The sequence below is a fragment of the Micromesistius poutassou genome, assembly GCF_964030765.1.
Source record: "Micromesistius poutassou genome assembly, chromosome: 4".
Lineage (NCBI taxonomy): Eukaryota > Metazoa > Chordata > Actinopteri > Gadiformes > Gadidae > Micromesistius > Micromesistius poutassou.
The window spans coordinates 18,593,507-18,609,308 of record NC_140274.1 but is presented as its reverse complement, the minus strand read 5'-3'; the positions used below and the strand labels follow the sequence as shown (position 1 = coordinate 18,609,308).

The 15,802-nt window shown below is 38.7% G+C and overlaps 1 protein-coding gene across 3 annotated transcripts; it reads right to left on the bottom strand.

Moving 5' to 3' along the window:
- Positions 1-4,409: 4,409 nt before the first annotated feature.
- Positions 4,410-13,943, bottom strand: LOC311342608 (integrin alpha-E-like). 3 transcript variants are annotated; one of them, XM_084467458.1, is made up of 31 exons: positions 13,798-13,943; positions 13,611-13,716; positions 13,455-13,540; positions 13,280-13,356; positions 12,419-12,527; positions 12,242-12,310; positions 11,969-12,090; positions 11,323-11,477; positions 11,065-11,221; positions 10,798-10,945; positions 9,849-9,919; positions 9,555-9,684; positions 9,089-9,225; positions 8,838-8,978; positions 8,481-8,699; positions 8,260-8,393; positions 7,943-8,076; positions 7,673-7,824; positions 7,439-7,558; positions 7,286-7,353; positions 6,982-7,117; positions 6,784-6,894; positions 6,593-6,672; positions 6,392-6,493; positions 6,245-6,314; positions 6,050-6,151; positions 5,939-5,962; positions 5,730-5,810; positions 5,446-5,532; positions 5,255-5,365; positions 4,410-5,153 (listed from the first exon to the last, which is right to left on the bottom strand). In XM_084467458.1, exons 1-31 carry the CDS (start codon positions 13,826-13,828, stop codon positions 5,118-5,120), a joined length of 3,306 nt encoding a protein of 1,101 aa, XP_084323584.1. In that variant the 5' UTR covers positions 13,829-13,943; the 3' UTR covers positions 4,410-5,117. The 3 variants fall into 3 exon arrangements, with proteins under 3 accessions (XP_084323584.1, XP_084323585.1, XP_084323586.1); XM_084467459.1 differs by lacking the exons at positions 13,280-13,356; positions 13,798-13,943 and having other exon boundaries at positions 13,611-13,710; XM_084467460.1 differs by lacking the exons at positions 13,280-13,356; positions 13,455-13,540; positions 13,798-13,943 and having other exon boundaries at positions 13,611-13,717.
- Positions 13,944-15,802: the final 1,859 nt, after the last annotated feature.

The window sequence follows — 15,802 nt, the reverse complement described above, 5'->3', positions numbered from 1 at the left end:
TTGCCTTATTAAAGAAGGGGGACATAGTCGGAGAGGAAGTATATAGAGCACACGTGTCATCTCTCCAGAAGTGGTGTGATGAAAGTTCCTTAGAGATCAATGTAACAAAAACTCAGGAACTTGTCTTTCATGAAAAGGACCCTGTGCAGCCCCTTATAATTAGGGGACAAATTGTAGAGGTAGTAGACAAGTTCAAATATCTAGGTACATATATTGATTGTAACCTAAATTTCAGTGAAAACACAGACCATATTTTTAAAACCTGTAACCAACGTCTCCATCTACTGCGCAAGCTCAACTCCTTTAGAGTGAGTAAGCACATTATGGAAACAGTTTATAAGAACCTGATAGAAGGCATTCTAACTTTCAACATGGCAATGTGGTACGGTAATCTAAATATTAAAGGAAGAAGCAAGCTGCAGAGAATAGTAAACCTTGCCTCAAAAATCATAGGGACAAGACAGAAACAATTAAGTTGTATGTACGATGAAGTGCTTAGGAAAAAAGCTGTAAAAATAGCAAATGATCCCTCTCATCCACTCAATAGGGAGTTTGAACTTCTTCCCTCTGGTAGACGTTATAAAGTACCAAGGGCAAATCGTAATATTTTTAAAAATTATTTTATTCCTAATGCAATTGGGGCACTGAACACCATGCCCCGTTGATGCGTTGATGCAATGTGTTGTAATGTAACTGCCACTGCTGTCCTGCTTTTTGCCATGAAGATGTCTGTGTGTAAGTGTTGTTGTTGTTGCTGTTGTTGTCCTGCTTGTTGTTACATACTTTTCAATGGAGATTTTTTTCTGTCATTGGGTGCGCCCAAAACTGGTGCCTCTCTAATACTGTGTTCTTCCTCGGCAAACAGTATGCCTTGAAAGCGTCCAATATTCCACTCATCGTGAGGTCACCGTCTTCGCCGACATCAACATCCAGCATGTTGTATATCTCCAATGCTTCTTCGCCTATTGCGTGCAGCAGAATAGCCACTTGTACCTTCTCATCCTTTTCCTCTGCACCACTCGTGGTCATGTATATTTGGAAGCGCTGTTCCCATCGTCTCCAATTTTCACCCAAATTGCCCGTTAACACCAGCGGTGACGGTAGTTTAAACTGTTCCATCTTCAGATAGCTTCTGTGCTTGTTTCTCTAGGCAAGATGACGAAATGGACCAACTTCTGACACCATGTAATAGTTTGTTGTCATGACCGTATCTTCTTAATAAAGCTCAGGAGGTAATTAACAGTGTCTATTTATTTCACACTCGTGTAACAACTGCACCAACTTCGTCAGTCCCTTTACACACTACCTTTTACATATCCTTACGCACGTCACATTAACATCAAGTGTACCAGAGCGTGGCACTATATACTACAATTTTCAGGTAAAAAGTATTTAGAACTGTAAAACTATAAAACTGATTAGTATACCTAATTTAATACTTAACACTGCCAATGCCAAACCATGTAACTCACAGTATTAATCTGTATCCTTTCGTTTGGCACCCTCTAGCGGTCAGAAACGACCGGAGCACCGATGAGGAGCTCCACGTGGAGAAAGACTTATGACTATATTACACTAACAAGGAATCACAGAGTGATTTCCATATACAATCATATACAACTAGACATGTCGCCTTATGTGTATTTTTTCTGAAGCTAATGTATCCGCAATATTTCGTGGGCATGCTAGCAAGACTAATGAGCAAGCACACCAAAGTTTCAAGTCCCATGGACCGCTTTGAACAACTTGTGATTGATTGAATAATGGGTCTGATCGCGAGTTATAGCACCTACTGTCACCTTTGTTATGTTGTTTTTAATCCAGGAAAGGCCGCCAAGACAGGATCGCTTTTAACTTGCTTTATTTGGTAAAGGTTTTGGTCTATTGTCTATTGTCTATGACACAAAAGGAGAGGAATTGTGTACAACACGTGCGTAGCGTCTCTAAGCTTTATATCTACGATATGCTGCCCAAGAGACTATGTCTTCTAAAAGTCCAAGTTGTGCTTATATAGATAGGTAAAGATAGGCTTCTTCTACAACGTTTAAACCTGCTCACTTCATCTGTGTGTCCGTTGTTGCCCTCTCTTGACTATGTGCAAGTGTTGCAGCTTTACTGCATGTGCTCGGTGCTGCCCCATTGTGACTATGTGAGGATATTACCTCTTAACCATTGTATGTGCTCGGTGCTGCTCCCTGTGGTTATGTGAGGATATTACCTCTTAACTATTATATGTGCTCGGTGCTGCTCCCTGTGGCTATATGGGGATATTACCTCTTAACTATTATATATGCTCTGTGCTGATCCCTGTGGCTGCCCGACCATTTTTGTTGTGATTTGGTGTTAATCCCTCAAAAACTGAATGAGGAGAAAACTTATTTCGCCTGAAATCAGGCGAAATAAGCAGAATAGGATGAATACACAGAATAACAGTGTGGCTTGCTTTGCAACCACATAATGTTTTCTTTTTTTATTAATATTTTGTATTTCATTTAAATAAAGTATTGTTGTGGATTTTGGTCCAGGAAAGGCCGCCGAGACAGGATCGCTTTTAACTCACTTTATTTGGTTAAGGTTATTGGTCTATTATCTATCGTCTATGAAACAAAAGGAGAGGGATAGTACATAACACGCGCGGAGCGTCTCAAAGCTTAGCATTCAGGATACGCCGCCGAGAGATTCTGATCTCCAAAGGCGGAGTCTGAGTTTATGTATCCCAGGTGTTCTTCTTTGGGTTTCTCACTTCCTCTGTGTGTCCGTTGCTGCCCCTAGTGTAAATGTTTTGTAACTTTGTCAAATGTGTTCAGTGCTGCCCTCAGGCGATTAGGAGGGGAAATTACCTCTAAACTATGCTTGGTGCTACTGGATATGGCTATGTGAGAGTATTACAGTAAAAATGTATCACTAGGGAATATTACAATTAAAAAATGTCACAGTATGAAACAGATGTATATAAGGATTTTGGGGAAACACATATGCATGTCATTTTATTCATCCATCTATGTCATATTCCAAATTAGATTGTCATTGGACTTCAAAATAACATCATACACACCACTGGAATGGGAGTGTTGATTTATTGTACATTTCATATACCAAACCAAATACATATTTGGCTAGGTAATGTCTTGTAGGATCTGAGAGATTGAGTGACCTATGAACCCTATGATAGCATGCCACGTATTTTGGACAGCTCTGGACCTCTTCTTTCAGATGTGCTGAAAGCTTAAATATGGCTTTGAAGTATCAATTGATAATGTCCTTTAGGCAGTCCTTGATTTATTTTAGGGTTAGGCAGAAATTTTCAAAGCAAATTTCTCCCATGTGCTAAGCAGAGATGTATAGTAATGAAGTAGAACTACTTCACTACTGTACTTAAGTACTAAAATGCTGTATGTGTACTTTACTGGAGTATTATTTATTTTCTCCTACTTCCACTTTTACTTCACTACATATTTTTGTTGTTGAGTTTAATACTTTTACTCCAATACATTTTTCATGCGCTGAATTACTCGTTACAATTATAAATAATTTATCCCATTGATTTCTGTTGGAAGATGTTGGGAAAATATCGTCGGTCCAATTACGCGAGCAGATAAACTGAGACGGAGAGTAGATCAAATTTGTCGGCACAGGGCCTCGGATTTATTTGGTGAAGTAGCAAAAGTTACACTGAGTCCTAAAGCGTAGGAGATCGATCGAGAGAGAATGTCCCTAACAGCGCTGAGGTCGTCTGGAGCTTCACCTCCGTGGAAGCTCCGCTTCAGATGAGCATGATGGTTCTCTGTGTGTGTGTGTTTTATATGTTCAGAGCTGGCGTGGGGGTTACCCGGGTCCAGCTCCCTGTTCAGCTCCCTAACCTTGAGAAGGACGGGAGGTGCCCCGGGCTGTGGTTAGGCTATGTGTTAATTACTGTGATCTAACGGTGGGATATCTGGCCGTATTCTGGGTTGGCTTGACCTTACGGGCCATGACATAAAAGTTGAAAGGCATACCACATTCTGGGTTGATTTGACCTTTCGGGCCTTGATATGAGAAAAATTAAAAGGCATACCATAGATGTGATGTGTTTGTTTTTGCCCATCAAAGACTCATTGCTCGTTGGCCGGAAACGGAAAGGGGGCTGTTTACGTTTGGTTGTAGTCTTTTTGTTCGGTTCTCCGTCTCAACAGTAGGGCTAGAACTGAACGAAAAGACTACAACCAAACGTAAACAGCCCCCCTTTCCATTTCTGGCCAACAAGCAATGAGTCTTCCAACAGAAATCAATGGGATTTACAAAATGCGATAAAATAGCAATCAAACACGACAGAAACTGTATTTCACTACCATACTTGATTTGGAACATCAACAAACACCACTAACCACTCGGTGAGTTGCACATTTCTGAAAACGAACGTTTAGGGTTGCTTTAAGGACACAAGGATGTTTTTAATTGTTTGTTTTTACATAAACACTTGTATGTGGCCTTTGACAGCTTTAAGACAGCTCTGTATGTATTCCTGTCCTTGTACAGCTGCTACAGCCAAAGGAATTGTGTCCTTCAGTTTAAATATTTGAGATAATGTAAACAATATGATATTCAAACTTTTGACAGCTTTCTTTAATATAAACATAACACAATACTTTTACTTTTATTTTCAGTAATTGAGTAGTACATTTTAAAATAAACTACTTGCAATACTTAAGTACAAAACATTTTTAGTACTTCCACTTAAGTGGAGTGTTTAAAGAACTCTTCTACTTCTCCAGTCACTTTTTTGATACAGTACTTTTACTTAAGTCTGGGTCTCTAGTACTTTATACATCTCTGGTGCTACGACAAACGTGTTGGTTGCCTTTTACTTTATTGATTGAATTTACGCTTCAAAAACCTAGGCGGTGTGTAAAATTAAGGCGGTGTGTAAAATTTATATTTGGAATTACAATTTTGGTGAAGCAATGGCAAACATAACTTCTTGGTTTCCTCCACAAAAACACGTCGGCCTAGTCTACTCTGAAATCCAAATAATAATAATAATAATAATAGTACAAGAACTTTATGAAAACAACAATAAAACAAAAAACCAGGGCCCGCCAACTTTTTTGATCTCTTTCTTTAACTTTTTTTGATCAGAACTACGTAGACTGATTACGTTTCTTGTAAAAGCCACACTGCAAAAAAAAAGATAGAGATAAAATCAAATGAAGAGGAGACAATAACATGAATGGATTCAGTTTGATTCATTAATACAGATATCGATATATATCTTTACCTTGAACAGGAGGACCACAAACAGCACCAGGACTAAGATACCCCCAATAGAACCGCCAATGATAGCTGCTTCTGATTTGGTCACTTCCTGCTTCAGTATCATCACATGCACCTGAGAGGTGAAGAATTAGGGAGTGAAATTCAACTGTACGCCACCAAAAGCAAAGAGGAATTGTGTTGTTCACACTATACCTTTGATGATGTTGTGTTGACACCCATGAGAACGAAATCCTCATCAAAGGCCACATTTGCAAAGGCAGTAATGTTGCTCGATGTTTCCTAATCATCCCATGAGGAAAAGTGGAAGGAAGTGAACTTGTGTGTGTGTGTGTCACACACACACACAGACATACAAATGCACATACATACTCACATACAGACATACATAGCCTATATACACACAAATATTTGAAATGAATACAATTCATTTGTATAATCTGTTATCTGTCATTATTATTACAAGAACATCTACCCACCTTCACACCAGTAATTGATGTAACGACTTTGATATCTTGCAAATCGGTCAAATGGCAGTGGATGTCATAATATCCTTGAGTCTTTAGAAAAACGACAATTATTAAGTATTGATTCAATACTTAATAAGTACAACTAACAAGTATTCCAAGCATTATGAATATGGATGCATTTATTAATGATCTTTAAGAACTACATAAGGTATACTCACTCTTTTATTTATCGTACAATGATCCTGCAATTCAAATTGAAAAGTTTTTAAATACAGACGGATCACCATTACAACAGAAACATCATTCAAATGTTGTAGTTGCTGACCTACCCTTGGCTCAACTGTAGGTTTAGCCATGTTGGTGTTGTGTTCAAACATCGTTAAACGGATGTCAACTGTTAAAGTTGCATTATACCTGTTCTCACCACTAAGCTGAAAAGAAGAAAACGTGGAAGAAGAAAACGTGCAAAATTGTAGCCATGCTTAAAACTGTTTTTCTCATTTTCTGGGTGGGTCGAAACTGACCTTAAATGTGAATGTGATGTCTGTCTCTTTAAGTTTGTCCTCAAATGTTATAACATTTGGGCTGGCAGTCCTATGACAAAAGTGTATTCAATCAGTAAAACTCACTACTCACTACAGTTACTGAAATTACTCTGTAGGTAGACTTACCCTGATAGCTGCACTGTCAAAGCATTCTTAATCCGAAAAGTATATATTTTTTCGTCCAATATTTTGATTTTTTGGTCCAATGTTTGGTTTTCTTGGTTTGCACTGAATACAAAAACAAACAACTTAATGTCAAGGAAATAATAAGGAAATTGAGTTTCGGATTAAGATCTGTTGTGATCTGAATTGTAAAATATTTCACACCTAGTTAGGCGTGCATCGATTTGACCATCACGCATCTCTGCCTTCGTATCCACAATTTGCCAATGGATGACAAAGTTGGCCTTTTGGGGACAAAAAAAATTCAAAGGAATGGCTGCATTTTAAAGAGCTTGAGTAAAACACGATTAACCCTGATTGATGCTGAGAAAATCTTTGTGCAAGCACCACCCTACCTGTGCACCTTTCTTGAAGTGTGGATGCCGAAGGCGACACCTAACCTCAGAAATAGGCTTTCTGATTTCATGATCACACTTGGTCCCCTCTAATGTGGAATTTGGATTATTCTAAGCAAACATGTGGTATTTAGACACAGTTAACATTTATGATGGTGAACAATATGTCTGGTAAAACACTTGGACATGATATATTACCACGGTCATATGGCTGTACTGCAGATTATGAGGGTAGGCCAGAACAAGCATTGTCATGTATGCTTCATCCCCATAGTTGATCAAATTGAAGGATATTGAGTTGCTCTTGGATGATCCAATGATAACGACGGTTTGACTAATGCACAGGGATGAGATATAGCTCAGGGATCAGTATTTCAGTGACATTAGAAAATTCCACAGCATTTTAAGTGGTAAAAAATGTTACAAAGCCAGAATCTTTATGTCTGATAATGATCATTTGTTTTGATATGTTCTGTTATGTTGCGAATGCTATTGGACTCACTTGAGCTTTGAATCCGACAGGGATATGTTTGCAACACATGCACCATCACAGTCATTGGCAAACATCACCTGCAATAAATCAATCACTGAAACCGACCTTAACAAACAAATCTATTATTTAGGATATTATGTCTTTATGTATATTACAAGGTACCTTATGAGTAACCTCCTTGGGAGTCCAATAATCCAAAACTCTGTGTGGTTTGCGATCGGTAGGAGTATTCAAAGTGAAGTTAAACAGAACTACAATGGGTGCGTGACAATCATTGCAGCCCTAAATAGAAATTCAAAAGGCGTATATCAGTTGCTCATATATTACATTGCTCATATAATACATATATTTTTATTGTCTTTTGGCTGAGAGACAAACTGTAGGTATGTGACTCACGCTGAAACTTAGGCTGATAGATTGAGGGCCTTTAGCAGATGGTTTCCAGTCAAACACTCCCTCCTTATCTGCATTGTTGATGAATGTCAGTCGCTTTTTGTCTTGATCCACGTCCAAAGAAATGTTATACAAAACTCGAAGTTCTTCAGTGTCTGGAAGAGAAATTAGTCAGTGCATTCTGGTTTTGAATTTCACCCACACACCATATGGTGTCCTAAAGTAAGATAAGTCAACCTCTTATTGATTCGTTTGGCTGTGCCTACCACATACCAGCAATTTCTCCCTTGTCTTGTTGTTTGAATTGGATTTCCAACTGGACCGCCCCCGTTTTTTGCCGCCATGAAAATGGGATTTTTGTTGGTATCACTTCAAGTACGGGTTTGATGTGAAGTACGGGAAGGGTCCTGGTGGAATAACCAAGAGACATTTGAAGCTTAGCATCATCTTGGAAGCTCACTTGGTAGCAGAGTGTGGCAGTAGCAATGCCAGGGTTGTGGGTTTCGTTCCACTGGGGCCACCATGTTCAGATGTACTCACACTCAAGGTAAGATGTTTTGGACAGGTCTTATTTTTGTGCTGCAACTTACTCAAGGACAGTTACATTGCCTTCACTGCCAACACTGATGTGGTGCTGTCTATTTCTGTCCACTTGCTTTGAGAAAGCACTGACCGACTGGCCAAAATGTCGGAGTTTCATCCCAATGGACGCAGGGGAGATTCTCTGTAGCAGGAACATATTTAGAAACTTAACATGTGGCTCTTACTGGCTCTTTGCATCCAAAACAGAGGACATTTTCAGAGGAACTACCTGTGAATGTAGCGGCTGTAGCTTGTTTGAAACACCATTGAAGATGTAGATGCTTCCGGAGCCTCCGGATTGGCCATCTTCTTCCAGGGGAGCGCCGACGGCCACATCAGTGCATCCGTTTCCATCTAGGTCCCCAACGCTGGCAATGGCCGAGCCGAACCTGGAAAACACATACTTCTCCATGCCTCGCCATTCAAAGTCCTCCTTTTGAAACGCATTCTAATGGCGAGGAGGGGAAAGGGGGGTGGGAGGGAATAAAACATTTAATATGAAGAAGTTTGGGTTTCTTGATGACACGCATGGGCTGATTTAAAACAACTCAAGGTCAATATGCTTATTTGATATTGGATTGCTCACCTCTCCCAGCACCTTGTATATAAACACTTTTCCCTCCTCTCCCTTCTGGTAGTGGAACGGTGCCCCAATAAGTAGGTAGTCTGTCTCTCCATTTTGATCAATGTCCACAGCACACAACACTGAACCAAAGTACGACCCCAACTAAACATGAGGGAGAGAAGATATTACAGGGGAAACATAAAAGCATGAGTGACAATTTACTATGTGAACAATGCCATGTGTCAGACATAGTTCATGAGAGTTTGACCAACTTGTTCCCCCTGTAGTAGCTGACGTTGTTTGTGATTGGCTGCATCGAAGACAAACACCCCTCCAGTCAGGTTGTAGCGAGGGGCCCCTGAGATATAGAGGTCCCCAGAGGGGACCGTCACTGACAGCACACTGTAGCCTGTAGGTAACACGCACGCGCACACACACACACACACACACACACATACATGCATACATGAACACACACACACACACACACACACACACACACACACACATACATGCATACATGAACACACACACACACACACACATATGTAAACACACACACACACAGGAAAACACACACACACAAACATACATTAACACACACACACACCCACACACACACATACATACACACACAAACACACACACATACACACTTGTTACACATTGCTGTAGTGCTCTACATTGTTTCACTGCAGCGATCCTATGTTGAGCGGCATGTCAATGGATCCACGTCACCTAGATAGGAGAAGCGTTGTTTGGAGAATTCCACCTGCAAGAAGCTCACTGGGCTTTGCGGCCCGGGAGGCTTGAGGATGACTCCACCGCTCCAGTCGTTGGCTCCCACGGCTCCAAACAGCAGGGACCCCTAATAAACGCCCACCCACAAAGCAGACATGCGTTTCTTCACTGATTATGAATCCCTTGCAGATTGGCGGGAACTCGTCCTCCTGATATGAGGTCATTTTAGAGCACTTTACATGGTCCATTTCTGGATCTTGTGTATCGACGCGTTCGTGACAGTGGACTTACATCAGGTGCCATGTGACTGCTGAATCCGGCCTCGGAGAGTTCAAATTTGAAGCCATCTCCTTCATTTAATCCTGGTTGAACAAAATACAGAATCATAATAAGTACGATTCATGGATGTACTAAAATAACTGAATCTTTGAAGCATTAATACAGTAATAGTAAATTGGGAATTCATACTAAATTCAGTATTTATAAAGCATTTTTCCTAAATGAATACTCTACACTTAACTTATTGTTTATATTGAAAAAATAAAAAAACAGAAAGAACAGCACGAAATATACATCTACTGTTAAGTGTACAGTATGAACTATATCAACTTAATAATGCTTCAATTCATACTTGCTCCTACACAACGACGTTCACAAATGAGTTGTAGCTATTCGGATAACACCTCCTCCTTCCTTGAACTCTAATCCCAAAACATTTTGTTATATAGTGCATAGTGTTCGAACTGAAGCTACTGGGGGTTCAGATACACTTTATTTGAAAGTCTTAGAATCATTTGTCCATTCTAAGCTACTGTTTAAACATGGCGGGCTCCGTGGAAATGGACACGCTCCCTATGGAGAAATAAAGGGCTCATTCTAAGCTAAGGCAACAAAACAAATCCATTCCTATTTTCATGGGAATATACACAAATTAAAACATACTCTTTAGTATTGTACTTCTGCCATACCATTCCATTACAATTCTACACTCTGCCTCTTAAACTAGCGCCCTATAATGATCATATTAACCATTATCAAACTATCTTATTTATAATTTAGAACTTATGATGAATAGCTTACCAATGAGAAGTCATGTATGAAAAATGCTATATAAGGAATTCCCTCTATATTACTGCTTTATTAATGCTTCAAAGTTGCAGTCGTTCTAAAGGACTACCCAAGTGATTTAAAATGTGATAAAATTAAAAGAAATGATGTATGTAAAATGTATTAGACCCACCTTCAATGCTACTCAAGAGATTATTTTCGAGTTGGGAAAGGATTGATGTCAACGCATTGTAGTTATCCACAAACTTGAGATTTTTATTATCTCCAGCAATTTCGGACATTTCCTTTATTGCCTCAGGTTTATCTTTTATTTCTCCCACCTGTATTGTATGTAGAAATGTATATGTTTAATTAAATGTTGGATTAATTGGATGATCCTGATTATTTGATCATTGAGCATGACCATTGTTCCACAGCACGTTCCTAAGATATCACTTACACCAATAGCAAATCTGGTGACATCCATTTCCTTAAGCATTGTCAGTGCTAGGCCAAGGTTTTTTCTATCAAAAAAACTTATTTCTCCATCTGACACCACAATCATCATCTTCTTGGCTGCTGGGTGCGATCCATTCTCTAAAGCAAAGCTATGGTTTCTTAAAAAGAAAGAAAAACACTTTATATAAATGAACAGCCATGAGGTCAAATTGTCAACTGTTTTGTAAAAAAACAACCATTTATATTTGATTATACTTACAATAAGTACTGTATGGCTGAAGCAGTTGCTGTAAGATTACCGATTTGTTGTATGTTCTTCACCTTCTCAAGAGCTTTTGGACCGTTCTCCTTGCTGTCTTTTAGTGATAGTTCAGACCTGACCTTCTCTCCATACTGAACTACAGTGAAGTCACACTGCAAAGACACAATGCTGTCATTTAATAGCAATTGAGGATGATTATTGTTAATTATTGATTGATTGATTGATAGATTTCTATACATTCAATTCCTCTCAATATATTGATATATATTGATTGATATAAGAGCAAGTGATAGGCCTTGTGTCAATCAAGGCCTGCAAGCTTCTGAAGCTTTACCCTAACCTGTAAGCCAGGTCATAGCCTACATGTTAGATAAATAAATAAAATATGTGTCCTCGTTTCTCTGTTCCAGGTTACTAGAAACATGGCGGTGCAGTATGGCGGGCTCCGTGGAAGAAGACCAGCTCCCTATGTAGATATAAAGGGCTCATTCTAAGGAGACAAAGTTCTTGTTTTCATGGGATTATACACTACTTTAAAAATACTCAAATACAACTACACTACACCTTCAACTGCAGTTGTTGTTTTTGTGCTGTCTATCAAAGAGTCATTCATGTAGAATCAACAGATGTTGTTATTACTTACGTTATAGCATTTCTTCCATACATTGGACATCACATTACAAATAAAGTTCTTTGCTATTGCAAAATCAGGTTCTGATATACTACCAGATCCATCCAGTACAAATCCAATCTCTGTACCAGGAACTGCAAAACACACACAAACACACGCACACACACACACGCACACGCACACACACACACACACACACACACACACACACACACACACACACACACACACTGATCATCTTTAAGTCAGTAACCATTATTTGGTGTCGATTGCATTATTACATACCCTCTTCATCATCGTCATCGTTGTTGTTGTTGTTATTGTTGTTATTATGGTTGTTGTTGTTATCGACCACTTGAAGTATTTTTACAGAGGGATATTCATAATTTGGAATTTTAAACATGAATGGATGAATTGAATACTTTGCAATGCTATGATGTTCATTAATGATTCACCACCTACCCAGGGTAGCAGGGTACATCACCTCAGTGTTACCGCCTGCAGACTGAAAAGTGCAGTGGGCATTAAAGTATTCAATCGATTTTTCCATCTTTCTCTGCTGTTGACAGACCTATCAATGGCAGATAAGGATTATTCAATACATGTGTCTGAATTCAATCGTAAAATTGAAAATAAATACCTGGGAAAAGTGTTGCTTGGCAAATGAATGTTAAAAACAATAATATTAGTAAGATAACATTGCCTTGAGTTCCCACAAATAACTTATGAAAGGCTTATTAAGTACCTGAAATAACATGAACTTCAGCATTATTATGTTATAAAGCATTACTTACATGCTATAAATACTCTTTAAATCATCAATTTACGCTTTATAAATGATCTTATAATTTTTTTTCTAATCATCTAAATTAGAATAGTAGAATAGTATATTTAATTAGGAACAATGTTTTATAAATGATGAATTCACTAGGAATCCACAATGTAATACTTATTAATGCTTCAAAGTTGGAGTTATTACCAAAAAATTGAGTACAAATCGCCTATTCATTTCATCCAGTATTGGCTGGGAGAGGTAGTTTAAGTCTGTATGAAAAGCTGCTGCATTGAAATGAAAATTCAGGAAGCGTTTTGAAATGCAAGTTTTGCATGAGAGGAAACTGTGGTTTTGAGTTGAGAGTCGTCTGGTTTAACATCACTTGTCTATAGTCAAATAAGCATATGTCAGGCTGCATTTAAATGGGATGTTAATATTAAATGATTTACTAGTTTTAGAATTGGAAGAAAAATACTTAACTTACATAAGTCAGTTGTACTATATTTGATTTTTGGAATTTTTATTTATTTGATTTAAACACATATTACCATTGACTTCTCGTTTTTCTCAGTCATAAGGTTTGTTACTGAAACAATTGGCTTAGTTCCTTTTACGCCAGTGAAATCTGTAAAGTAACCACATTTAAAAAAAAACACAAGGTAAATTGAGTCTATCAGAATTTAAATAATTGCTAGAAATGTATTGTGATGTTATTTATTTCACCTGTAAGTTTGGCACATTTGTCCTCATCTCCTTTATTCAAAGTGCAATTAAATACCACTCTGGAGTTTGGAGATGGAATCAGGACTCTAAAATTGAAGTTACATCATGAATAACAAAAAAATGGTACACTTAATAACAAAAAAATGGTACACTTACCCATCTTTGGACTGAACCTCAGTTTGTCCAAAAAGTGTATCGTTATCCCCTTGAAAGGTCCTCACTGGTTTCTCATAGATGTTAAAGCCTTCAGTAGTCCATGCAACTACAACAGTTTAAAGAGTTTATTTATGATCATTTGGGCATTTGATTGATTCAAATGTTAAAAATCGATCAATATACCTACCAGCCAATAGCAATAGATGTGCCCACGCCATCCTTTGTATTGTATGGGAGAAAGCAAAAATATCGAATCCTATCCTTCTCTTAGCATTTCACTCCAGACAGAGAAATACTGCAGACATAGATGACTTCCTCTTTCAATCTTTTCAATTGACTGCATGTCAGAAATCGGTGACGTGCAGGCGACATGTGGTGACATGCAGGCGGTGTGCGAGGGAGGGCCTCCATGCAGGGAGAGACTTTCAAACTCAATGTTTTTTGAAGACTTCTGACAATCTCAATAAGATCTCAAATGTAGAGACTAGGTTTTCTTTTATATTTTCTCACAGCAGTTCTGACTAGTTTGCTGCTTCTAAACATAGAGTGGTCAAGACAAAACCATAGCCTATAAAGTTGTATGGGTCTGAGTCAGGGCCGGAGTGGGACCCATTTTCAGCCCAGGAGTTTCAGGCCCATACCGGCCCACTTAAAAAGTGGGCCGGTAAGTCATAAGTCGTAAGTCATTTTTAGGATACATTTAGCTGCTATCAGAAATAGAGAGTATGTTATTTCTAAATTACTTAAAAGTAACATTATATACTTGACAAATTGTTTTTGTGTTGATCACTTTTCCTTCACCATCATTTGGATTCCTGTGACACAGTGTTGGTCAGTGCCTGCGTCCTCCTACCCTGCCATACTCCCTTCCTCGGCAGAACTGACTGGATGCTGTGGGTCCAAAACACTGGAGCACCTCTGGTTAATCTGTCGTCTCAAGGGAAGGTTAGGTTCTTGGAACCCAGGCAAGGTCGGGTAAAAACCTTCCCCAACGAGGGCTCCAGAGGGAACTTCACCATCCGTATCGACGCTCGGACGCGGGATGCTACCAGTGTGGACCAGCTGATGCATGTCATCAAGTGGTAGTTCAAAAAGAGGGTGAGATGATCGTTATTCATACATTGCTATAATAATGATAATATAATGATAATATAATAATGATATATCCAGAAATATATCCAGAAATACACAACAGCTTAATTTTCCTGCGTTACTGTGTGCATAACTACTTAATAATAGCAATATGTCACTCATGGATTATAGGTTCCTTGGTCTGTAACCTGGTCTCGGTCCGTCGGTTCTTGTTGCCGGTTGACCGCTGGTTTCACCTGCAAAGGATGCGCAGACCAGACCTTCTGCCCCCTGCTGGTGAGTTGGCTCTCTTTCGCCATGGGAAAAAGAAAAATAAAGTTGGGCTGTAATCATCTTTTTATTATGACCGAAACATAAGGATTGTACACATGTTGATGAACCTGAATGTTTCAACTTTGCAACACATAGAAAACACTCTTTCTGTGGAGAAGGAGCACAGCTAATACAACATTAAACTATAGCTGACACATATGAATGTGGGTTTTGTATTTTCTGTATGGAACAGGAAGTGTTATTAAAAACCTAGCTTCCACAAATGATATGCCTAAGAACAGAAAACTGCCCTATAATTCGATTTAAGTAAATGTGCCAGCTCTTTTTGTAAAACTTGAACCAATTTTATGTGAATGAGAAACAAATATATCCTTTCCTGGCTTTGACCATGTTTGACATCATGTTTCAAAGAGATCCTTTGTTCATTCCACTCTTAACTTGCACATATTCCCTCATCGTCAACCACGTGGACAGCTTTTGATGTAAATAGAGACATTAGAGGCTTTTAACTGAGCTGACCTTTACTTCTCTGTGAGTCCTACCGCCGAAACCACGATACGAGAGACTTAAGAATTATGCCTCATCCGTTTCCACAGGAAACCAATGAACTATACAGCAGCACTGAAATTTGAGTCTTCAGATTGTTTCAAAAACCTTTCTAATAAATGAAGCTTTCTACAGTCACGCACATGATGTGTAGTCTATCTATGTTGCAAACATAATATAAAAGAGAAAACATTGCGTACCGAGTTTCACACATACATCACACACAATAGGCCTAGCAGTCTCCCATTCAACCAATGACGTTCTTTTTTTAAGTGTAAGAC

Coding starts and splice junctions, on each gene's coding strand:
- LOC311342608 (XM_084467458.1), bottom strand. CDS start 13,828: ATGGCGTGGGCACATCTATTGCTATTGGCTG. Junction 9,226..9,554: donor ACAACGCTTCTCCTATCTAG/GTGACGTGGATC, acceptor TGTTACCTACAG/GCTACAGTGTGCTGTCAGTG. Junction 6,152..6,244: donor ACATCACATTCACATTTAAG/GTCAGTTTCGAC, acceptor TCTTCTTTTCAG/CTTAGTGGTGAGAACAGGTA.